General features: G+C 39.8%; 1 protein-coding gene across 1 annotated transcript in view; it reads right to left on the reverse strand.

The window, feature by feature from the left end:
• The window catches only part of LOC122798268 (zinc finger protein 260-like), a 321,422-nt gene that overhangs the window by 194,470 nt on the left and 99,882 nt on the right, over positions 1-27,070 (reverse strand). The window contains exon 2 of the mRNA XM_044067072.1: positions 14,877-15,003. Within this exon, the coding sequence (XP_043923007.1) occupies positions 14,877-15,003 (127 nt within the window). The remainder of the gene's footprint in view (positions 1-14,876; positions 15,004-27,070) is intronic.

Below are 27,070 nucleotides of genomic sequence, written 5' to 3' on the forward strand. Positions count from 1 at the left end.
AGAATTTTGGAACAGAATACCCACCACAGTAATACTGAACAGCGTAGGAAAGGTACGTTCCGTTGTGATAGGTGTCCACAGTGCAAACATGTTATAAATCAGGAGTATATTTACTTGGAGAGCAGAAACAGGAAGATTTGTTCCCATCACTTCTACAACTGTAATTCCACCGGCATAGTTTACTTGGTTATCTGTACATGTTGCCAAGCATTCTATGTCGGTAAGACAGAAAGGCAACTTAAAAGATGCATCTATGAGCATCTCTATGAAATACAGAAACAATGCACTACCAATGCACTTTACAGACACGTAGTTGTATGTGAGTCTGCATCTTTTAAATTCTTTGTGTTGGAAGCAGTTACTAAATGTAACAGGGGAGACCATTGGGCAGCACGTCTTTCTCACAGGGAAACGCACTGGCAGATTTTGTTGCAAGCCAACAAATTTCCAGGCCTGAACGAATCTATTTCTATCATGCCCTATTTAAAATTAAGGGCAGACCAGTTGTAGGACTGGACATAATTTCATTATGTCCATGTATTCAAACATTTTATTATTTTTTAACAATTTTTAAATATTGGACTTTTAATGGGTATTGAATGTGGACCTTCATAGGATTCATTTACAGACAATGACTACCTATATTCAATTTTATATAATTTTAAACTTCTCATTGTAAGATAGTGCAACATCTGCATTTAAGGTATGAATGTAACAGTTTTTGTTTTCTGTTTTTTGTTTATTGTGATTTAATATTTTTACTGTAATTACCTACATTACTCGTGACCTATATTGTAAATATGGGTTTTGGTTTTTACTGCAAGACACAGCATGTTGTTTGAAATATATATATATTTTTTACACATAACTGGTAGTAAAAAGCAGTATTTTGTAGTGATCTCTTTTTTAAAAAAGTATAGTTTTGTGGTTAATTATTCAATTACTACATTAATTTACTAATTAATTGTGTATAAATAGTAGGGATACAACTGATTGTTTCCATCTGATGAAGTTGCATTGTCGACGAAAACGTTTTAGTAAATTTGTGGCGTTAAAAATAAAGGTGCTAGTGGAGTTCGTTGTTTGGAGGTGTTTTCTTTACTGTGTTTTTGTCCTTATCGAGTGGTTGGCTCTTCCGGGCAGTTGTTCCTGGCCTGCTTGCTGTTTTTCTTTGTGGAATTTGTTAACTTCGCGTACTTTTTGGCAGTGGCAGTTGTCAGTTGAACTTCTTCTGGGCTGGGCTCGAAAGGATCTTGGCCAGAGCTGGAGTCCGAAGCAACCTCCTGACCACCCGCTCCACATTTTCATCAGACAGACTCCTGGAGGATCGAGAGGATGGGGTAGAGGATTTGACACTTCCAGCCACCGACTGCAAAATAGGTGACTGTGAAACTGAGGAGACTGGCTCCAAGGTTGGGGACTGGCTCTGTCTATGGCTCCTAGTCCATTCCGAAGAAACTGGTGGAACCGGAGTTCTTTTTGGGCCCGAAAGAATTCAAATCTGAAGTCATGTCTTTAGCTAGCTTCTTTATCAGCTCAGAAGTAGGAGCAGAAGAAGATGCTCTTTTAATTGACTTATCCAATTTTGGGGATTGAGAAAATTTGGAGGAGGTCTGGTTCCCTTCTAGTGCCTCAGAAAGAGGAACTTTAAGCAATCCCCTGACTATAAGCTTGTTTTTGCATTCCAACAGGACCCTGGAACTAAAACTGTGAGAAATGGAGCATGAGTCTTAAAGGTGTACTGCACCCTAACAGTAGACACAACTAGTGTGCCTGTTGGGTAATGACATTTTTTGTGAACAGGAATCACACTTTTTGAAGCCTGAATGCTTCACTTTTCCTTCCTCGGACATAATGGTAAGCAACAATAACAGCAAACACTGCCCAGGAAACTAGATTAATATTAATAAGGTTACCTATGAAAAAGTATCAAAACTATTTAACACACCACATGAGTAGAGAGTAACCATAAATATATCTATTTTTACTTCCATTTTTTTTTTTTGAACAGTCAACACAGGGAAGAGGAAAAGGTCAGAGGAGAGGTCTCTAATTTAAATGACGAAACCTCTTTAGGAAGGGGAAGGAAGTAGAAAGGGGAGCCCTCTAATTTAAATGGGCTAAGGAAAGAAATAGGTAAACCCTCTAACTTAAACAGGTTTGATAAAGACAAGAGAAAGTTTTTAGTGAAAACGAGACAGGGAAGAAGCTGTAGGCCTAACAAAAGTGACAGCCACCCACAAACAAACGGAACAAATGAAAAACTAGTAAGTCACCAAAAAGTGAGACCTAAACCACTGTAACTAACTACAACAACAACATTTATCTAAATTATTGTGGAAAAGCAGAATAATATTGAAAAACTATTTTCACTTAGCCTGAGCTTAGTGAGAAGCACCTGATCTAGTTTAGTGGCAAACAAGATCTGGGTAATCTTCCCTGAGCATGATGGGATAGGGTATAGCCTCAAGCCAGTGGAAGCTCTCGAGCTTTAGTAATAGGCCAAGTCAGAACTGAGTGCTCTCGAGCTTTAGTAATAGGCCGAGTCGGAACTATGCTCAGTTCCGTACCCAACCCAGCAAGAATGAAGGCGAGATGGGGCAACATAAGATCATAACTTTTGCTTCTGAAAAAGGGATATGGAGCATGTATGGGTCTATATTATATGCTCGAAGAGACTTTTCTTTGAACATATAATCATCAACACCTAAAGAGAAAACGCTCTAAGTGCGAACGGCCACGTCCTCAAATGTTTTCCTCAGAAAAAAAATACAGTTGGCTGTTATCAGGAATTGCCCTTTTCCCCAACATAGAGCAATCTTGGAGTTGGTATATTTAGTTAGAGGGAGTGTGGGGTGCGAAGCCCCCCACTTGATTAGGGTTTTGAAGTTGTGTTTTTTGTGTACGGGCCCATGAATTTTTTTCCCCTGAGGAAAAAATATGCGGATGTGGCCATTTGCGCTTTACAGCGTTCGCTCTTTAGGTATCGATGATTATATGTTCGAAGAAAAGTTTCTTTGAGCATATAATATAGACCCGACATGTATATATATCTTTAAACATTCACACCTTTGGCCTTATTTAGAGCTCCATATTTATATAATGACGTCTAACCTCCTATAAACTACTAAACAAATAGCTGATGGAATTGGCATCACTAAATCTTACCTCTTACTTTGAATATCAAATGTTGCACTACTAATCTTTTTAAACCATGACTGATCTAGCCCAATGTCTACACTTACTACTTTACATAAAATCATCTATGATTTCTCAAAAGGCAAACACAAATGTGCATTTCTTAAATGCAACTGGAGTTTGCTCATAAACCAGGTAACTGCTGAATAACAAACCAATCCACCTTTTCCCCCTCTGCTCATATTTGGTTTAGTAACAAGTTATTCACCTGTTAACAGCCTTAAAGGTTTTGTGTTCCAGATAGTGTTTTGAAAAGAAATGGAAAGGACAGTGCCTTAAAGGCCAGACACAGGACACCTCACAGGAACCTACCAAGACATTGAGTGCTGCAAGAACTCCATTAAGCTGTTTAAGCAAAAGTTTACAGTCTTGATAATTTTTGTACAAGAAACCACTGAATTTTCTCCAGCTGTACATGGTGTTTTGTTAAGCAAGTACAAAAACTGTAATGTGCCATATAATTGGTAGCCAGTGCTTTACCCAGTGGCACAATTATTTTCTGAATCACCTTGATATCCTCTTTAGTATTACATGAGCTGTCCAAACACCTTCCTAACAACTGCTGAAGCATAATTAATAAACCTGAGTGTTTAAGGCCTTTACAAAAAAGTTTATTTCAAGCATATAGTCATCAGGTTTCTAATCAAAGCTCACAGCATTTTTCTAAAAGCACTGGATACTGTACTCTCTTATGCTGCACATGAGACTCTTGTCCCAGCATCACTTTTTAGCACCACTGCACTGGTGATGGCTGTAATAATGTTTCAAAATCTACAGTCACCTACACAGTTTGTTACCTATAGATGACAACCACATTTAAGATTAAAGTAGAGTTTAAGATGTAGTCTCTCTGGTACTCCACTGGTAACACGTTCTGCATCTTGGATTATTTCCTCTTAATCCAACGTTTAGTATTTCATCAATTGCCTAGTTTTAATCCAATTAAATCTACAGTACTTACATTTTTTAGCTTATCTAGCAGAACTACATAGGAGATCATATAGAAAAACAATGTATTTTGTGATGCCCCAGCCGATAGCAGCAGCAGCAGCCCTTATAGGCATATGTATACAGAAAGGCATAGGCAGTTTTTGCTGTGTCACAACCATGGAAGAAGGTAGGGAATTTATAACAAAAATACCTTATAATGGGATGCCATTCAGGGCACATGCAATCCCTACATCTGTCCATATGACTGAAGCCCCCTGACATCTTGTGTTCCAGTAAATCTGACCCTTGTTACGGGAGAATGAGTGGGTGGCTGCTGCTACTATCAGCTCGGGCATCACAAAATACATTCTTCTTCTTCCACCAACTCTCCATATTCTGAAACACTGCCACTGTAAAATTGGAGACATTGCCAGCACAGTAAAGTCATGAGAGCCGGCATGGACCACTATCCCTCCCTACTTATTCCAAGAAGAGCACACCCATCTTCCTTTCTTGGATGTACTTTTGAAGAACGAAAGTTCACTACTTCGAACTTCAAAAGTACACACACACTAATGTGAAAGTGCACTTTTGCGAACCCGCTAGACCAAACGTGCTAGCAGTTATGGACCTTAGGGGTTAGAGCACGGCCATGGTAAGGGGATAGCCCTACTACCTATCACCTTACCCTAACCCGTGCCCTAACCCTAAGGTCTGTGACTGCAGCATGACAGTGGAAGACATTCTAAATCGGGCTATGTCCTCCACTGTGGTGCGACAGTCACCGACCTTAGGTTTAGGGAACGGGTTAAGGTGAGGGGATAATTAGTAGGGCTATTCCCTTACCTTTACCCGTGCCCTAACTCTAAGGTCCGTGACTATCGCACCACAGTGGTGGACATAGCCCGTTTTTCAATGTCCTCCATTGTGGTGCGGTAGGTTCAGTCTAGTGAGCTTAAGCAAAAGTGCACTTTCGTTAAAGTGAACTTTCGGTTAAGTCGGGATGTACTTTCCCATTTCGAGAAAGTGAATTTTTGTTGTAGGAACGTACACCCCTTTTCCTGCCACATCAACCTGCAGAGTTGATAAGAAATTTCAGATTCTCTGGGGAATAAGTCCAGGTTTTATCCTTTTTTGTCACCAGTGCAGACATAATGTTTCAGAGATTTACTAGATCTAAATTTGCTATGTGAATTATCAGGCCCTTTATCCATACCAATAGTTACTTATTTAAATGCTGCTATCAAGTTTATAAAGAAAGACTTTCTTTCTCAATAGTATACTGCTCTAGATCTAGTTGCTGGGGTCCCAGTTTCTTTATATGAAAGATCTATTATCATCCTTTCTATTATGTTACAAAACACACTTGTTAAAATGACAAGTCAAAAATTAACTGGATCCAAAGTAATTCCTCCTCTCTTCGTAAATAGGAACCATCTCTGCATGTCATCACACTGATAATATGTACTCATCTTTATATAGTCTGTTAAAAAGTACTGTAAGAGGCCAAATAACATTAGTTTTGATTTTATGCGAGAAAGGCTCTGGTATACCATACGGCACTATAAAGCCAAACATCTTAATTTTGCTCAAAGATGAGGATGGCACACTGGTCCAGTAGTAAGCAGTGAGGCTTCACAGAACTTGATTCTTCAGTTTGGTTCCTAGCAGAGATGCCTTGTATGAGTTTGTAAATCCTCCCTGTAGCCATGTTTTTTTTTGTTAGGGTCTCTACTTGTTCCCTATATGCCACAATATGCCAACAGGTACAATGGACTGTAACTGTCATTTTTATTCAAGTACATCTTAATCATCAGGCCATTCTATCAAAAGTAGGACACACAGCAAATGGTAAGCAACAGTGGAAATGATATATTAAGTAAGGAGAGTACAGGGGGCAAAGCTTCCCGCATGGTGAATGTGGACATTTTACCTCCCATTTAGTCCATAGTTTCTTTTTTGATGCAACAGATGTGTACTTTTTAAAAAATTGTCCACTCATCAAAACAGACTGGAATAAAGAGTACCATACCTGAAATGGCAACAGTCTAAACTACCTATAGACATTTTTGCTGTGTCCCTGCGTGTGGATGCTAGTGTGAGACTGCACATTTGGCAAAGGAAATGAGCCCCATTCAGGACAGGTTCTATGCCTTACACCCAATGTTTGGAAAACAGGCTGACAATGGAATTCAGCCCTATCCAAAGGTTTACTAATGTTACTGCCTTTGGTAACTCAAGTTTCTTGCCATCTTGATCACTCCCATTTTAAGCCCTATGAGTTTTGCTTACTCTAGTTTTAGTATACGCCGAGTTTTTCTTCTTATTTAAAGGCCTTGTAGTTTCTTTACTTCTTAGATTCATAGGTTCATAGATATTAGGTTCATAGATTAGTACTAGGCTAACTGCCCTTGTGAGCCATTTTAAGCCTAGCCAGTTATCCCTTGTGAGACTCAAACCCTGTACTTTGTGTTTGTAAGGTAAATACCTTAAACATTGGGCCAACCCCCTATTACAAAAGTCTGTTTATTTTATAACTCCATCAAAGGAATTTGTTTTTGAGTTACTTAATCTTGTGTGTTATACTTGAACTGATCTGTCTCAGCATTCTTTCATTACGTGATATAATTTAAGCAATACGACTTCTGCTATTTATGTATCTGTGCTAAATAGCAGAACACAATCACAAGTACCTAGTGTATCATTACATTTCACCATAAGTGCCAATTCAGAAATCTCAAAATTTAAAACTTCTAAAGGGGGCCTAGCATATTTCAGTCTAATATAAACTGCGGTGGTGGTGCTGCGGTAGCGTTGTCACCTCACAGTAAGACGTTGCCCTGTTCGATTCTCAGCTAAAGTGTCTTCTGTGTGGAGACATGCATGAATGGGCGTACCTTCGTTGAAGGTTGTGCATCAGGGCTGGCAACTCGGTACGTAAAAATCTACTGCCAATCGTTAGCGGACCGGAGTTCCGCTGTGGCGACCCCTAACCGGGAAAAGCCGAAAGACACAGCAACAACAACAACTAATTTACCCATTTGCTGACCAGGTAACCTCATTGGACATAGCTGCACCTTTTCAGGACTGACTTGGGAGAACTGCCTGGTAAAGTGACTTGCTCAGAGTCATAAAGTATGCAAATTAAGTTAAAAAGAATCATGCCTTGGGAACAAGAATCAGTTCATTAACAGCCCAGACCTTTAGTTCTCTGCGCTAACTTCACACAGATGGTGACAAGTCTAATTCTACAGTGGAATTTCATAAATTCTAGTAGTGTTAGCTAATGCTAGTAGGTTACAGGCCATCCATTATGTTTCCAATTAAACCAGTTTATTTTTTTGGATGATCACTACTGATTACCTCTTCTGCCTTCTTGCTGCCTCATTATTAACTATACCTGGAATGTGAGTGTGTGTGTGATGACGTAGACTGTGTTAAAAAGACAAAGTACATGAATGACTGACTCTCTCTCTCTCTCACATGCAGTGAGTTAAAAAGGCAAAGGGGAAACTGAAGTACACTGCCAGACCTTTCTTCCACATCACACACGTACATGCTCACACCTATGGATAACTTAGATTCCCCTTTCTACCTACTGTGCATCTTTGGAATGTGGAAGAAAACTGAAGCACCCAAAGAAAATCTATGGTAATACTGAGTAGACAGTCCTCTGCAGCCCAGCAAATACTAACATAATTACACTAACATTTGATTTTCCTACTCCCACAATAATTACAGATATAGCAGGTTACTGTTAGTAGAAGCTAGCTGGACTAAGAGAAGTAGGAGCCAGAGAAGAGAGTGTGGGATGACACTGTTCACTTTACAACCCCAGAGCCCCATTTGCTTCTGTGATCTTGCCTGGGCAATTAGCAAGCTAAGCAAAGCAGTTTCAGGCAGAATCACATCCTTCTGTTACAGTGAATTTAAAAAAATGTTGAAGTTTGTAAAAAAAAATGGTGCAAGTATTTTACAGCTGTATGGCTGAAATTTATCACTGAACAAGAACATTGGTCTGCCTCTTCTAGCTAAATGATCAGTTATCGTGTTGCTCTACTTTTCCAAGTATAGTTCAGTTAATTAGAGATTGTTGCAGCCATTAAGTGTGATTCTTAGAATCATAGTGAAATACAGTACTATGGGTAGCATTTCTCACATTTGGGCAGACAAACATGCCTGTTGTGCCTACTACCACTATGCTATTGGAGGATGGGGGATTGCTGCAATTATGCATTATTACTGGAAGAAGCTGAAATACATAATTATATACCTTACCTTCTGGCATACAGAAAAGTCAGATATGTCTACTGTCTGCACTGAAATTTGTTTTTGCAGAAGACTTGTCTTTACTTGCATACTTCATTGCCAGAAACAAGTTTGGCAGTTTAGTGCCAAAGATTAAGACTATGAGCCATTTAACGACCTTCACTCTATAGTCACGGTTGGGTTTGAATCTTTCTACCTCCATTTGCTTACTGTGTTAATCTGACCAAGTCACTTAAGGTAGACACAGTGCCCTTGTGTCATCATCGAAAACATTCACTTGTGCCTGCTTGGTTTAACAAATTGTCAAATACATACATAGATACATGTAAACAAAATAAAACAATATTAATAGAGTCAATCAAAAGACATGCGTAGAATGGGCGTCGAGCTGGCACCTCGGCACCGTAAAAATCTAATGCCAATCATTAGTGGACTGAAGTTCCGCTGTGGCGACCCCTAACAGGGAGAAGCCGAAAGAACAAGAACAACAGCATCATTAATAGGGTCAGTATTTTTAGCAAATGTTTTTTTAGACATGCTTTGTCTCCCCAGTGCAGTTCTGGTTACTGGAGGAGAGTTTGCAGTCTATACAAATTGTTGCTGGCATCACGCTGAAGTACATTAATATGGGCACTGTTTCTTGCACTTGGCCAGTTAAGCATGTCTGCTGTGCCAACTGCTAATGTTGTGGTGGGGGTTGTCATTGTGTGTTTTGAAAGAAGATGAAATAAAAAACTATGTAAAGTATTTTTTAGTATATGGTCAGACTGTCCACACTGCAGTTGTGTTTTTTTTTATGGAGTGTGGGAAGGGTCAGTACTTTTGAGCATTATTTTTGAAAACATGGTGAAATACATTATGAGTGACAAATATTCCTTACATTTGTTCAGCCTAGCAAGTAATTTTTTTCTCTGTGAAATTTTAGTAGGTGTACTGAAGGCTAAAGCCACTGTTAGAACCAAGTTGAAATACATTACTATGGGCATTACTACTTACATTTTAGTCTCTCAAAAATGTCTGCTGTATAAGTACCATTGCGGTTTTGAGCAAGGGTGTAGCTAGGCATACTCAGTGTACTCAGATGAGTACATTTTTTTCTGAGCATCTCTTTAAAATGTCAGTACTCAAAAAGCACAGAATGTTTAGAACCGTGCAATAGAATACTTGCAGTATAGAGGCATACAAAGAATTCATGTGCAAAAGGAATACACCTCTAAAACTACCTTTTTATGGATATAAATGGTAACTGCTGAAATAGTTTGCCTGAGGGTTGAGTAAATTTTTTAAGTTATAGGTGGGTAGTGGGGGCAGCAACATTAGGTCTGAGTATAAAATATAAATCTGTGACTACACCCCTGGTTTTGAGGGATGTTGGTATTTCTCTTATCATATGTAGCCTTTAGCAGTTATTGTTGGTAACAAACTGAAAATACATGATCATGGGCACTGCAGTGTGGTTATTACAGGGGTTCCTATCACTGTATGCTGATGGACATAATTTGAAGTATATTACATTTGGGAATATTTCTTGCATTTGAAGGAGAGTAAAACATTTCCTTTGTCGAAAACCACTACTATGGTTACTGGGAATGCAGGAGGGGAGAATTGCTTTCCGCATGTTTTACTGTTGGAAAAATAAATTATTTAGACAGCACTTCTTGGATTTGGTCATTTAAATGAATATGTTGACCCAGTGCAATTTTGGTAACTTGCGGGGGCAGTGATAAAGGGTTGATGCCTTTGTCTGTTAGGAAGCAAGACAGCTATGTATGTGCAGTCGTGTATGACTGTCAACTTATTTAACAATATAACCCTACTCAAAGTTGACTCTGCCCTGATGTACTCCCATTTATTTCAGTTACCCTCCTTGCTTTGAAGTTAATAACTATCCCCAGTTTTTGAGGAGGAAAGCAATACCCCATATAAGCAAAGACAATATCTAAAATATTACTGTCCCTTGCGTAGCTCCATACTGTCTGTTCCAAACAATTTTCTATTAATTAGACCTATCTATAATCTGAATGGTGGTTTGAAGTGTCAAGATTTGGAAAGCAGAAATACCCCATTAATATAGTCTGTAATTTATGTTTATACCCTACAATTTCCTTACAAAATCCTCATTATCATTGGCATTTACAGAAGATGTGCGCCAGCAGTACAGAGAGTTATCATATTTGCTGTTATTGTTAGCTGTAACACTGGTAATTTTTTTTTTAATGAAAGCCAAAACATTGCTACCCTTCTTGAAAGGCAGAGGCACTACAGCCCATAACCTGAGAACAACAGAGATTACTTCAAACCAGGTTTCTGTGGCAATAATAATATTAATGTTCTCCAAAAGAACGTTTCCAGATTAAAAGCTGACAGGTTACATAAGTATACTACAGAAAATATCTAGGGCATAATTTTATCAAAATAGATACCAAAAAAGAATTCAAACAGCGCATTAATATGAAGGCTAGCTTGTCTCATAGCTTGACAGGGAATTACTACTAAATGGTCTTTTTAGGCCTAGCCAAGCTTCAGGTATATTTGCCATGCTTTGATACCACTCATTTTATTGGGGTATAGTTTTGGACATGGGTGATGGAGCATTTACAGGCTTTTTCTAATAGGGACAAGTGGCAGACCAGGGAAAAAAGGATAGTTACCCCATCCACTGATCCAAGCTGTGTTTTGATAAGTGCAGGGAGGATCTCTGTTTCACATGGATGGGAAGCCTATTCCAGAGAATGGGTAATCTTTAATCACATACTTGTCCCTCCAACATATCTTATTTATGCTACAGACAATTTTTAGGTCCCTAGAGCATGTGTTTTCTAATGCCATTTGTTTTGTGGATGTGTGACAATTCCATAAGGGCTGGATTAGAGGATGCTTTGAAAATTCAAACATAGATCACCACTCAGCAGTCTGTAAGAGATCATGTACAAATATTCTTTCAAGGTGGTCCATGTAGGACATGTTGTCTACATCATTCCTTCTTTTCATGAGGAACTTCTGTGGATGCTCTAGTTGTTACATATGCCCTGTCAGTAACATATAGAAGGTGGCATTGTAGTCAATGATTGGTCTAATGAGGGAAGAGTACAACAGAACTGTAGCATCTTTGGACCTACAAGCCATACCCTTGCTTATAAGTTTCATAACATAGGATGATTTCCTTACTAGTAGAGACATGAAGGTCAAAGGCCAAAATATATTCAACATGCATTCCCAAATCCCTGACCACAGCATGACTTCTTACAGATGTATTATCAATGCAATAACCTCCAGGGCCTGTTGTCTTTCTGAAAGATACTATTATGCATTTTTTAGCATTGAGTGTTAGATTGTGAACCTGGCATCTGTTGTCAGTCTGAGTCAGGCCTTCTTGGAAGATGTTTGTATGGGGAATTCTATTACTGCTCCTACTTTGAAAATGAGATCATACAGAGGCCTTTGACATTGGGTTCGACACCAGGGAAGTAGACGTCAAAAAGCAGCAGCCCCAGCACCAAGCCCTGGGGAATTCCTCTTGTGAATGGCCATTTTATGGAGGTAGACTCCTGTATCCTGACTTTGGATAACAATGGGGTTTATACCCAATTGCATGAACTTACCTCAAATCTGGCTTTGGTAGACTTAATCCCTGGAATTGCTTGTTTAGTTTAATGAGGGAGTTCTTACTTTGCCAGGCATTGCATTTCCCACTTTTGGCCACAATTTTCTTCCTTTTGTTATACAAGCTTTTGATGCTGGAATTCCACCACAGTGGGCTGTTTTGAGTTTCTCATGCACTTATTACTGGTAGATATTGCTACCTATATCCAGCTGTATACATGATTGTAAAGAATTTTTGTGAACAACTCTGTATAGGAAGAGGTGTTCCCTGTATTTGGTGGAGTTTAAAATTTGCCACAGTGTCACTTTGAAGTAGGAAGTCTGCCTTGGAATATTGCCTCAAAGTTCTCAGGTTACCTGGTGTCCCAGGTTGCATTTTTATTTCAAAGGAGACAGCTTTAAGGTCGAACTGAGCAGTGAGGACGTTAAGCTCAGGGAGGTTGCAGCTTTCTTCCATGTTACTGAAGACTAGGTCAAAGGTATTAGTGCCCCTAGTAGGCATAAGGACTATCTGGTCCAAAGCACTCATGCTACAAAGTCTTGGAAGTTTTGTGTCTGCAAGTCTGAGGTTGAGCATGATATCTGGTTTAAGGTAGGGTATTTAAGTCACCTACGAGTATGGTGTTGAGCTGAATGGAAAGTGGCTCAAGTTCACTTAAAGTGGTATGGGTCTCCTGGGTCATGGGGGTGGATCTCAAACTCGCAAAGATATGGTATGTGACTTTGCTTATGGTGAGTTATACATGTAGGAGCTTAGGTACATCATACTGCTTGAGCAGACTTGAGGTGTGACTGTTTCTGATGTAACCCGGGACACCTGCACCTTTTGTCTCTTTCTGTGCAGTACCTAGTCTAAATGTGCGGAAGGCATTGTAGCCCTGAACTGCTGGGATGCTTTTCTCAAATTTAAGCCATAGTTTTATAACTCCACAGACATCTACATTTTCAATGGTTACAAATGCTTGCAAGGATTGTTTTTTTTTTTTTATTTAGACTGCTGCCATTGAGCAGAACTACCTTTAGACAATTATGAACTGGTTTATGTCGAACGGTTTATCGGGTTGGCAATGCCTAAAAAAGATACCAAGTGTGTGGACATTTTAGATGATATTTGAAAACCTACAGGGACAAGTACAGACTATCCCTGGCAAAGCATCATGGTCTGTCAACCATACCTTCCACGTCTGACAAATATTTTACCACTTTAGAAGGACACAAAAACTAAGCCAATTATTAAAAATCAATTAATTTTTGTTCATATTGTAGTATTATCTTTGGAGAAGGTAAAATGCTGTTAAATACCAGGCTCATACTGGCCTGGGTCCTACAGTATGAGAACTTCATCATGTCTCTCTTCATATAGTCTAGAGGTATGTTTATGGTCATTTACTCCTACAGGGACTATGACAGAGTCATACTGATAATTGTGGTTCAATGCCTGGAGTGCATATATCATTTGGCAGATCCTGGTGTCTGAGTGTAACCTCCTCCTCACCTAGCCTGATGAGTGGGATACTAGTGTATCTCACAACTGTATATGCTATGACCAAAATGCCGGACTGTGTGGTGGTCTGCCTAATGAGGTTAGGTATACAGGGAGTGCGACTGCAGGCTGAATGCTTCATGGTGGGTGTTGCTTTGGTAGTGTGTGACTTGAGGTTGCAGAGCGTACTTATTCTAATTCCTGAATCTGGCTTTGCTTTGGATAGATTACATTTAAGAGCATTAGCATATGTCGGTCTGTGTGTTTGTTCTGTAGTGTGTGTGACAAGTATTGTGTAGTGTTTTGTGTAATGACTGTATGCGACAGCCTTGCAAACAAGGACAGTATATAAGCGGTCTGCTATTGAATACTGGTACTCAAAATGCCAAGTGCTGGCAAGATAGGGAAAAAAAAACGACATGAAGAAGAGCAAATGTGAAACATCAGTCTTCTCCTGAACCACTAAAATGAAGCCCAAAGTCCAGTACAACTGCCAACACTTACAACAGGGCAGAAGTGCAGAAACTAAACAGTTGATTACAGTGACAATAAACAAAAACAGATAAAAATGTACAAATTCTGCAAATAATGCACAAATATAACAACAATACTTGTATATTTCAAAATAAAGTGAAAAACAGCACTATACTTATCTAGCAGAGGATGGCTCTGGATTAAATAGAGAGCCTCAGCAGTCAATGGCACGGTTGCTCAGTGTTTTCAGTGAATAAAGTACATTACACACTACCCAGTCAGAGACCAGCAGGAAACTGCCCATCTGTTATTTCTCTCATCAGGAAGAAAACAAACAGTTACATTAAACCCAAACTGGCTCCTAAGATACAAATATCAGGCTTTTCAGTGATTGGTAATCGCTAGAAAGATCAGGATATATTGTTGCTCTGCTCCTTCTCTCACTAGGGGCAACATAGAAGCTCTAATACCAAGCTGACTCCAGAAAAGCAGTTCCCAAGCTCTCCAGTGATTGGTAGTGTAGTCCGAGATGCTACAGATTTTAAAGGTCTCCTTCTGCATCTAAGAGTGTCCAGTAATCTGGTACATTTTTTATATAACTAGCAGTGCATGCGAGATAATCGATTCCCATAACCACCACTTCAAACATGTATAAGTCTGTTAACCTGACTAGTACTCCAAGGTCACACAAAAAAACACTTCCCAATACTGAGCCTCAGCTGGTTAGCAGAGCGTAGAGATAAACAGGCTAAAATAAATGGCTAGGAAGTAGGAAGTAGCTCACTTCACTTTTTTAAAAACTTGAAGGAAATTACAGCAAAACAGTCTAACCAGTTTCCTCCACATAACAGTATTCTTGAAGTTCTAAAAGTAACTATACCCAACAAACGTGGATGGCATCTCTAATAATCGCCCTTACCTACTGAAACCATGTTCTCATAATTTTGCAGCATCACATCTCTGTGCAACTCTCTTTCCTGTTTACTCAGCATCTTCCACTCTTCCCTTGAAAACTCAACTGCAACGTCTTTAAAGGATACTGGCACCTGCAAGCAAATAAAATGGGTTTATTTGTTACTGATTTTATTACATGGGCAGAATAATCTGAAATTCTTAAGAAATAAGGAAGCAAGCCAGGTTCAAACATGAATGCAGCTGCTGGCAGTTCTCCATTCAACTTAGTAAACTATGGCTTACTGAAAACTCACCAGTTTTAAACATGGCTAGCAACCAAAATAATATTTACAAGAGTCACTCAACTACGAGAGCAAGATTCAGTGCCAAGGTTGTTTATATAAGGAGCAATCATCAGAATTTGTGTACCTGATCTTGCACAAAAAGTTAATAGCCTAGATGAGAAAAATAATTCTGTTGTCCAAAAACCACTGATGGACAAGTTTCAAATTACCTAAACAGTCATATACAAGACACCATAAATGGTAATGTAGTGTCAAAACTGGAAAAAAGATAAACCTGCTGAACGCTTCTGTAGCAGGAGACACAACTATAAAAGCACTTTTAAAGCTGTGTAACAAATGTTACATACCCTCTAAATTAGACGTGTCCAACCTGCGGCCCGCGGGCCACATGCGGCCCTCAGTGCTCTTCCATGCGGCCCTCAACCTCTAACTGCAACATCGATGTACACATGCCCCAAAACAATTTTTTTGTTTTGTGTTTTTCGCTCCCGTGACCTGTAATGCTAATGTTGGTGTGCGCATGCACCAAAGCACCCTTCTAGCTTTGTTTTTGAGCCAAAAAAGGGTTAGTGTGTTTATGCCATTATTTTGCGCTGATCAGTGTGTGTGTGTGTGTGTGTGTGTGTGTGTGTGTGTTCTCACTGAAGAGGGACTCATGTATGGATTTGCCGCTGTTGCCTTTGAAAGGGACAGCAATTACCTGTGTTAATAGGTAAGTACGGAGTGAGTGAGTGCATGCATGAAGGCAGAATTGTGTACGTGAAAGTAGAAGAAGAGTGTGTGTGTGTGTGTATGTGTGTATATGTGTGCATGACCAAGAGAGATGCATGCACAAAGAGGCTAACAATGATCAGTCTACCTACTGAACACAAACAAGTTAGCTCACAAATATATCATACATTAAGAGTACACTTTCATTAAATTGTGGCTTTCCTGACAGGGAGAGTGTTGTATTGAACATGAACACATACCTCTTTACTGTATGGATTTTCAAAGAATGTCTGGATTTTTGTCTCATCTTCCAATTTGTGTCTTTTGCTTAGGAAATAAAAGTAGCCACCCAAGGTAATGCAGTTCCAGGGAGTAAGAATGAGACAGCGGCCTAGGGTTAATGGGTCAGTAGTGGACTGACTATGTGGGACTGTAGCATATAAAGTTGTATTGTTTTTTCAGACAAACAAAAAAGCACTAGTACTGTTTTTTCATTGGTGGGTTCTAAGCAGTGGTAGATTGGACAACAGTAAGCATAGCTTTGGCGGATCATCAATACTGGCAAATCAAGTGGGCACAATGTCATTTTTTAAATGTTGGGGATTTTAGTGTGTATGTGTACGCTTATGTGTTGGGAGTGCTGCAACAGTGGATGATTATTAAAGACAGAGACTTACGGACTGTGGAGAATGTTTCTTTGTTTCAAAACCTAATACTTGGGTATGCATGCCAGAAGTAGATGTTTTAAGACATAGCTTCTTGCCATTTGCAGTGGATGGATATTTACATTTAATGGACAATGTATTAGCGTGGGCCTGTGGGGTTCTGAAGGATGCCAAGTCTACCACTGCCAATGTCTTGTAAAGTGACCTGGAAATGGATATTGGGATGTTACTGAAGAAATATAGTAAGTGGGCTTAGAAATATAGTTTAAACAAAGTGTACTTTCACTTTACAGGCCATAATTTAATTTATTTCAGGTAGTCCAGATACTGGTAGATTGTATACCATTAGACTTAATTAGGGAGAGCTGTCATTCTGGGGAAACAAGCAGCCCTAGTTTCATTGAAAGCTCTGTGGTTGCTTGCAGGTAGGAAGTTGCAGGATGTTGATGCAATGTGTTTTATTTATTATTTTTAATGCATTTGTCATTTCAAAGCATGGTTTTCTTTGATGCAAAAGAAGGCAGGACTGAATGAGCCATATTATGTTTAACTGACAATAATGGGATAGAAAGATTATAAGTGATGTATAATGTTTGCAGCTATAGTTGTTTCAATGGTGTCTGTGATGCATAACTATTTTTGGGTCTGTGTCCCACTTTTATTTTCCGCTTTGTCCAGATTTCTTGCTCTAAGTTTGAGAGGTATGGTTCCATGCTAAATCAGAAGTTGTATTTACCTTGGAAGACTTTTTGGCATAATTATGAAAAACAGAGCCTTTTTAATATCTCTGCTTATTTCCAATATAAACTGCCATGTAACCTTGCAAATAACGTTCTTATTAAGCTACTTTACTTCTTTTGGAATTGACAGGTATGATTAATCTGTTTGGACATAAGCATAGAGTGCTAATGTGACTTTGATTTCTTGCAGCAGTCTGTGCTTTACATAATCACAATAACTTTTCTGTGTTTCTGGGTGTGTAATCAATTTAACAGTTTTAAAGATGTTTTCCAAAAATGAATAAATATATAATAAATAAATAATCCTCTCTACACTTTGAGCTATTGACAAAGTCTGGGGATTTATTTTTTTTTCAAAAGCGAAGGTCAGCATTACAGCTCAGTAAACTGTCAGTCTGTGAGTAACTTCTGCACAAATTAAAATGTCTGAATGTCAAATGGCTTTAGATTGGAGGGAAGTTTATTTTTATTTATTTTATTTTATTTTACATTTGTTTACCGGGAAAGTCCGACTGGACACAGGTCCATTTTCAGCAGAGGCCCGGGAGAAAAGCTCCAAAAATAACACAAAACAATACAATAGAATACATGCGAGAGAGAGAGAGAGAGAGAGACAACAAATTATAGATGTAGTACTCATACAATATGGCAGAGATTACATCTCGTAACAGTGAGAATCATTGCGGTACAGAATAAACTTAAAAACATTTTTTTTTACCGTTATAATTACAGCAAGGCAAATATCAATGAGTTAAGTTTTTAGGACAAAGCTGTTTGTACATAGCTGAAGGTCTGAAACAATCTTTTGGTATGGATTAACCTGGGGATTGACACAAGTTATATGTTTACACCAGTATGTAGCTTTATAGTTTATGGTTTTCTTATTGATTTACTTTTTGCCGAGCAGTTGTTTGTTGATTTATTGATGGTCTTTTTGGTGGTTGGAAATTACATGGATGAATCCATCTCTATTATGATTTTTTTTTTCAGATATTTTGACTTCCAGACAATTTCATTCAGTGAGTGGGTGTCATGTGATTACTGATAGGGTTACCACCTGTCCCACTTTGCGAGGGACAGTCCCTCTTTGGGCAGTTGTGTCCTGACATAAAATTATAAAAATGGCAAAATGTCCTGAGATTTTTAGGACAAAATTATTTCCTATATTTTATGTAATAGTTGCATAAAACAGTTATTCTGTATCTGAAATACCTAAATGTTATAAGAAACAGAATAAGCAAATAAAATGCTACAAAAATAAGCTTTTATTTTGGCAAAAAAGTTAAGTTCTATATTTTGTACTGGCCGTATGTGTCTGCCTGTAAAATCTGATGTTTGTACCAAAAAATGTCCCACTTTGGCCATTTGAAAAGGTGGCAACCCTAATTACTGACGTTGCCTAATTTACAAGTAGGGGCTTTTTTTTGTGTGTGTGTGTGTGTGTGTGTGTGTGTGTGTGTGTGTGTGTGTGTAAGAGAGAGGGAGATTTAATATGTATACTGAATATAATTTTGCAAATGGAATTCTTAGTTAAACATGCCCCTCTTCTTGGGCAACTAGACTTGAGTAACCAATATTAGATCTTAGCCATCCAGCTGGGAAAGGTTAGTATGTGGATTTTCCATCTGGTTTGATGAAGGCTATGCTACTTACCCAAGGACTACATTTATGGCTATCCATCCAGCCATCATGTTGCTGAACTACATTGTTTGATAATGAGAGGAGCCTTTTACAGAAGTTGAAAGTTTTTGTGTCAAGAACCTGTCCATAAGAAGTGGCTTATTTATGTTGCAGTGAAGGCTGTGGTCTTTGTAGTGAGCATTTTAAGTATAACCAGTATTTCTGAGGTAGAGGACGTCTCTTAAGGCAGGATTTTTCTTAGCCTGGAAAGCAAGCCAATGATGAAATTTATAGGGGCCAGTGAGAGACAGAGGAAAGCAAGAAGCTTTTCAGTCTGTTTGGATAACTAAGTGAACTTAGTCCTTTGATCTTTTTTGTCAGAAATGGTTTTAGTTTTTCTTTCAGCAGGGTGTTTTGCTGAGGCACATGCCAAAAGGGGCACTGCACTCAATAATGGCTCTTGTAAAGGAAGAATACAGGGATATTATGACCTCCTTGTCCCTGGATGAGATACCCTTACTAATGAAGTGGGCCATGTAAAAAGCTTTCCTTACAACGGAGACAATGTGGTGGTCAAAAGTCAGGTTTCTATCAATCTGGGTGCCCAAGTACCATACGACTTGTGTGCTTACAACATTGTTATTAATGTGATAATTTGTGAGGACATCACTCTCCTCAAAGGGGATGATGATGCATTTTTTGGCATTTAGCTTGAGGCCATATTTCTGGCACCAGTTATTTGTTTGGGTGAGACCCTCTTGCAGCATATTCAGAATTGTTTTATTAAGTCAGTAATGTGAATTCTTTACTTTATTGCAAATTTGTTGGGTTATTTTTGTGGATTATAGTATTGTATGACTGCTGATGTTGACATTTTATGTAGTTGGACTGCTGGAGTGGTTTTCCCAGTGAGAAATGCTAGTGCTGTAGTGAATATCGGTTTATTTGTAAAAAAAAAAAAAAATATATATATATATATATATATATATATATATATATATATATAGATAGATATATTAACTAAGATGTTAGAGTTAACTGTTAGATTAGAGAATTAGAATTTTAAGGCAAATATTAGGCATTTATTACATTTATTCAATGTTCAAATGCACCTACAGTATAGCCAGGAGGTCGACTGTGGTCTTCCGGAGCAACAAAAGAGTTAACTATATGATATATTTTATATGTGGCCCCAAGACCATTTCTGTTCACTCAATGTGGCCCCAGCAAGCCAAAAGGTTGGACACCCCTAAATGCTGTTACAGTTGGGTATAAGGGAAGGGACATTCCTTCATTTTCAACAGTCCCTGAATATCTTTTCTGTGTCCACAAAAGTAACTTTTTTAAAATTAGGGCAGTATTTAAAATTGTCTCCGATTTTTTTCCTTACCTGAATGTCTACACAACAGTACTCACCAAGTGCTTTACTGGCTTTCAAAATCAGTAAAATACTTTGGCTTTTTTTAATAATGGATAGTAAACAGAGTAGATAAAAACTCCATGCACTACAAAAAGTTATGATCTGGTCTCACTTTGCTCTTGAGGGGAAGTTCTTGGCATCCATGTCTCAAGCACATAATAACATGGTTATAACTGGAGACTCTATCACAACGCTGTATGTGTCAAACACACCTTACACTGCAGGCAGCATATATTAAACACCCATATGCATGCATTTGTAAACACACACACACACACACACACACACACACACACACACACACACACACACCTCTCAAATGTCTCTGATTCTGCCTCATGTTTTTGCCCAGTCCCCCATAAAATGTTTGATATATTAGACGATTACAGTCAGTCAATAATGTCAGACATTATAGATTCATAACTTTTTTTCACAATGTGCATGCTGATGTAAAACCAATCATTCCATTAACTTTTAAGTGACTTACAGTAATACCTAAAAATTGTCCCCGATTTTGGGTCTTTGTCTCCCCCAATATTACTTTTGGCTTTGACTAAACTTTTTCAGCAAAGAACACAGAACTACATTATAAATGTTAGAAAATGGGCTTCTAAAGAAATAATATTCCAGTGGTCAGTCAGAGTTACAAAGCGGGGAACTAACGCACAGGGACAGCCTGTGAAGCATGACACTGCCAACTCATGATACAAAAATCAGTCAGCCAAGAGAAATATAAACAATACTGACATTTGTCACTCACTATCTGGAGAAAAAAGAAAACAATAAGGAAACAATAAGGAAACTGGCTATATACCCAAGCAGAGCTCCACGTGGTCCCGCAGAGGGGTCCTGGCAACAGAGAACTGAAAGAAGCGACCACTTTCCAGATTTAAGTATTTTTTGGCTTTTTTATCTGCATTGTCCTCTCTGGCTTTCAATTAACTAGCTATAACTGTTTTTGTGTCTATCTGCTGATTTCTGAAGTATCTGCACTTAAAAGTAGCATTTTGGTCGACTCTGGTCGATTAATACTGTTTTTTTTGTTAATTTAACTGCTGAGGCTGCCCACTAAAGTGTGCTAGCCTGTGTAAATCGATTTTACTGTTTGCTTAATTGCATTTCTGTGTGCTTTCCTGTAAAAACAAAAAACAAAAAAAAATACTCCTTGTTTTCCCGCCTTTGCTCAACTAGTTTGGACCAGTATACAGGCTTTGCTGTATTCTGGGCTGTGTGTAGTTCCTGTGTTGGCCATTGCCTTACTTGGATAGAAGGAAGTTTCTGAGCTCACCAGTGGGAGTGGGGAGCCTTGAGCAGCCTATCTGTCCCTGGGGGAAGTGACCTCAGCACTTGAGCTGTAAATTATTGGTTGCTTTGGACCATTTCTAGCTCTTTTCAAGTTCCCTGTATAAAAATCCGCCTCAGGGCGTTTTTTTCTGGCTATATACCCAAGCAGAGCTCCACGTGGTCCTGCAGAGGGGTCCTGGCAACAGAGAACTGAAAGAAGCGACCACTTTCCAGATTTAAGTATTTTTGGGGTTTTTTTATCTGCATTGTCCTCTCTGGCTTTCATTTAACTAGCTTTAACTGTTTTTGTGTCTATCTGCTGATTTCTGAAGTATCTGCACTTAAAAGTAGCATTTTGGTCGACTCTGGTCGTTTAATACTGTTTTTTTGTTAATTTAACTGCTGAGGCTGCCCACTAAAGTGTGCTAGCCAGTGTAAATCGATTTTACTGTTTGCTTAATTGCATTTCTGTGTGCTTTCCTGAAAAAACAAAAAACAAAAAAAACACTCCTTGTTTTCCCGCCTTTGTTCGACTAGTTTGGACCAGTATACAGGCTTTGCTGTATTCTGGGCTGTGTGTAGTTCCTGTGTTGGCCATTGCCTTACTTGGATAGAAGGAAGTTTCTGAGCTCACCAGTGGGAGTGGGGAGCCTTGAGCAGCCTATCTGTCCCTGGGGGAAGTGACCTCAGCACTTGAGCTGTAAATTATTGGTTGCTTTGGACCATTTCTAGCTTTTTTCAAGTTCCCTGTATAAAAATCCGCCTCAGGGCGTTTTTGTGATTGGGCGCATAAGCAGCGGTTATACAGGTTTAAACTATTTCTGGCTCCGCCAAGTCTGCTCTTCAATTTTTCACTTAGAAAGCTCTACTCAGTCTATTTAGCTGTATATATTAGCACTGTTTTGGACTTCTAGTCTTAGCAAGCACTCTTATAATAAAGTAAGCACTCTTATACTAAAGTAAGCACTACAGCCATCCACTACCCCCTGTGAATATCCACTTCCCTTAAAGGCACAGCACTCCTTATAATATTCTAGTATGTCGAGTGGTAGACCACTAGCATCCTCTCTTGTTCAGCTGGTTAACCTGGGAATCTTAAGACAATGTTACAATTGTCTCGTACACAGACAACCCTCTCCTCCTTCCTACTAACACAAATACTTGTGAGAGATGCAACTATATAGCCAGACTGGAGGCTGAACTCTCTCAACTCAGGACTGGCAAGACCAGACAGGAGGAGAAGGTACCCACACCCGAAGCAAAACTGGTCACACATAAAACCACCACCACTACAAACCAAACACATAAGAACACAAAGACATACTCGGAGGCTCTTATAAAAAACTTACCAAAACAACAGAGGCCTCCAAAGCAGACACCCAGAAATACACCCCACAAAACATAACACCTACAACACATACCTCAAACAACAGGTGTGTCACACAATCACAGCCCCTAAGGCAAAACACTATGCCAGAGACATTAGTAATAGGTGACTCTATAGTCAGACACACCGACGTTCCACTTACCAGGCTGAATAAGGAGAGGGTAACGGTGAGCTGCCTATCGGGAGCTAGGATCCGCCACATTACACACGCACTCAGGTCACTCCAAAGCAAGTACAAGTATGATGCAGTCATTGTCCATGCTGGTGTGAATGACCTGAGACGCCTCCTGGACTACATGAAAAGAGACATTGAGGAGCTCTCCGATTATGTAGCCCAGACTGGTATGACCCTGACCCTGAGCAGCATCCAGCCTTCACCAAGAATGATGCCTCAGTACAAAGACAAAATGATCAATATTAACAATTGGCTTAATCACTGGTGTCATTCTAGGGGGATCCAATGTCTGTCAGCCTGGGATGACATGCTGGACAAGCCGGCGTTGCTTCAAGGGATGGCTTGCACCTGTCACCACTGGGCTTCCGGATACTGGCCAAGGTTCTTGCCACCCCCATAGTGCCTTTTTTAGGCAATGCTCAAAAGACAAATCAACCTCCGTAAAAAACAAAAATGGAAAAAAATTAAGGGTAATGCTGCTCAACGCCAGAAGTCTAAATCTCTAGATGCAGGCACTCGAGCACTTCTCAGTATGGAGAACATCGATGTCTGTGCAGTAACTGAAACCTGGTTCAAGGCTCCTGAGAGCACTCCAGCGCTACCAGGCTATACCTCATATCATGCTTTTCGGCCTCAAGTTCCAGGCCGAACCACAAAGGAGGGAGTGTCCATTTTCATAAAGGACACCTACACCTCTCGATTGGTGGCTACCCATGAAGCATCAGAAACCATACAAGTTTTACTCACCATAGGCAAAACTGCCATACAACTGGTCGCATGTTATAGAACACCCTCCCAATCCCAGGAATCCCATCAAGCATTCCTGAAAACACTGGAGGATATGAATGTCACACCAAACACCATCATATTGGGTGACTTCAACTACCCCAACATAGACTGGGCCCACTATTCTAGCCCTAACACCCTAGCCCAAAGATTCCTGGAATTCATTAACTCAAATGCTATGGAGCAACTGGTCACTTCTCCTACGAGGAGAGATAATATACTTGACCTGATTATCACAAACATGGGGTCCAAATGCTCAAGACGGATATAAACTCCTCACTAGTAAGATCTGACCATAAACTGATCACGTTGGATATACATATCCCACCCCACCCCCAGAACAAAAGACTACAGTGAAAAATTTTTCAAAAGCTGACTTTACACTCCTTAAGTCAGAAATGATATCCTTTAAGCCTACTGGGTTAATGGAAACCACATCCCAAAATGCTGAATCCTACACAACAGCCTTCTACGGACATCTCCAAGAATGCATGGATCAAGCAATCCCAACTAAAACCAAGACCCTCTCCACCAAGGGAAAACGCCGGTTTGGTGGACCCCGGCTATAAACAAACTGTACAACAAAAGAAGGAAGCTACTGCAGGACAAAGCCAAATCCCACAAGGGAAAGGCTTCCTGATCAGCACAAGTAAAAAACTACGTTCTCTCATAAAAACATCTAAAGCCAACTTTGAGAGAAAGATTGCCAAGGATACCAAAGACAATCACAAGGCCTTCTTCAATTATGTCAGAACCTTGGGAGGAAACTCTCAGATATGCTCTGAGTTGGTACACAATGACAAAAAATTCACTGACCCTACCGACATTGCCAATATTCTGGCAGATAGGTTCAGTGCAAATTTCTCCCCTCCCTCACCCCCTAAAGATGTAGTAATTATCCCTGCTGAATGTAACCTACCTGTCATCTCAGACATACAGGTGAAATCAGCACTCAACAAAGCAAAAAACACAGCATCTATGGGACCTGATGGTATCCCCGGTTGCGTGTTACGTGAACTTCAAGATGAACTCAACCCGCACCTAAAACGCTATTCAATCTTAGCCTCACTACAGGATATGTACCTGAACACTGGCGCACAGCAACAGTGGTCCCACTCCACAAAGGGGGAAATTCTACTGACCCTGGTAACTACCGCCCCATAAGTCTGACCAGCCTGGTCTGCAAGGCTATGGAAAGAATCATCATGGAACTCATAAATGGCGATATTGGAGATCTGCAGACCCTTGATCCCACCCAGTTCGGTTTTGTAAAGGCAGATCCTGCCTCTTAAACCTGGTTGACTTCTTCGAGACAGTCACTAGTGCCATCGGCGAGGGCAAGGCTGTCCACACTGCCTACTTGGACTTGGCTAAAGCCTTTGACACGATACCACACTCTGGCATCATAGACTAGCTCAGCAGCCTAAATGTAAATCCATATGTCACAAGATGGGTAGCAAACTGCCTAAATAACAGAACCCATAAGGTCAAAATTGCTGGAGCCATGTCAGACTCAAAACCAGTCACGAGTGGTGTCCCACAGGGCTCAGTCTTGGGACCACTCTTATTCGGCATTTACTCGGATGTGAAAGCAAATATGGGAGGATTATGGCTGACAAAGTTTGCAGATGACTGCAAACTGGGTGCCATAGTTGATTCACCTGCTGACACACACATCCTACAGAAAGGTCTCACTGAAACGGACAACTGGTGCGGAATCACGGCCTCAAACTTAACGCTAAAAATGTATAGTCATCCCCTTTGGGAAAAACAAAGTACCCACAAATTATCACATAGACAATAACCCACTGAGTACGGAAGAAGTAATCAGAGACCTGGGGACTCAAGTCGATAGTGACCTCTCCTTTGACAACCATGTGGCCAAAGTGGTCAGAAAGACATTCTACCTTGCCCATCTCATCATGAAGGGATTCTCATCCAGATCGAAGGAGGTCATTGTACCTCTATATTCCTCACTTGTCAGGCCCATGATTGAATATAATGTTCCATTTGGGATGTATCTCACCCGGCACATGCAACAACTGGAAAGACCCCAGAAGTACCTCACCAAGAGGATCATGGGTCTCAAACATGTGCCTTATCCAGCTAGATTAAAGAAACTCCAGCTCTATTCAGTAGCATACCGGCTGCTCAGAGGTGATTTGTGCCTAACATATAGGGCCATGTCCAACCAAGAACTGATGGACATGCTCCATCTAAAAAATCCAGATCCACCAGAACCACGCGAGCTAAAGATTTCAACCTCTGCACAAATATGAATAAAACATGCTGGAAGGATAGATTCATAACACAGAAGTTACCCGTACTCTGGAACAAAATCCCAGTTCATGTGAGACAGAGCCCTTCATTGGCACTGTTCAAGAAAAATCTCGATGCATGGATGGGAGATCGTAAGTTTACCCCGGGAGTCACCTCAGTGTCACTACTAGACAGAGGTATAGTTTACTAAATAATGGGGTCCCACATGTGTCACTACTAGAGAGGCGCAACTATATAATACGGGGTGGCGTAAGCCACATCATTGTTGGCTAGGCTTGTAAATGCCCCAGGGCAGATAGCCTAGTACACTACTATGAAACTATGAAACAACCATCTTTGTATGATATAAAAACAATGTTTGGCCCAGTATTATTATTTTTTTTATATTTTACCATCACCTCCAAGTGTTGACCATACACTAAACGTTCTGCTAATGCCACTCTGCTGCCTCATATTCAAGCAAAGACAAAAACAAATCAAAGTAAATGGTCAAAGGTGCAATCCATATGGTCTCCCTGTTTCATAGACAGGGAGCAGTTTCACAATAAGGGCATGCTCCCCACTCAGTGACCAGTTGCTCTCAACCGTAACATAGTGTTTTCAAGATGCCACTAAATGGAGTGTCTTATGCCTATTAACAAAAACAGTAACTGGCTGCACAACGGGCAACAAAATGAACCTCTCAGACAGTGGGAAGGCAGAGTGATCTCACACTCTTACACCACTGTCAAAGAAAGTCAGTTAATATAAAATATGGGATGGGGGTGCTGCCACTGAATCAGTGCGAAATTCAAACATCTACAGTTTTTTAAGTTGGACTTGTGCAACTGCACTATGTTCATCATT

The sequence above is a fragment of the Protopterus annectens genome, chromosome 3.part1 (assembly GCF_019279795.1).
Source record: "Protopterus annectens isolate FY-2018-M chromosome 3.part1, PAN1.0, whole genome shotgun sequence".
Taxonomy (NCBI): domain Eukaryota; kingdom Metazoa; phylum Chordata; order Ceratodontiformes; family Protopteridae; genus Protopterus; species Protopterus annectens.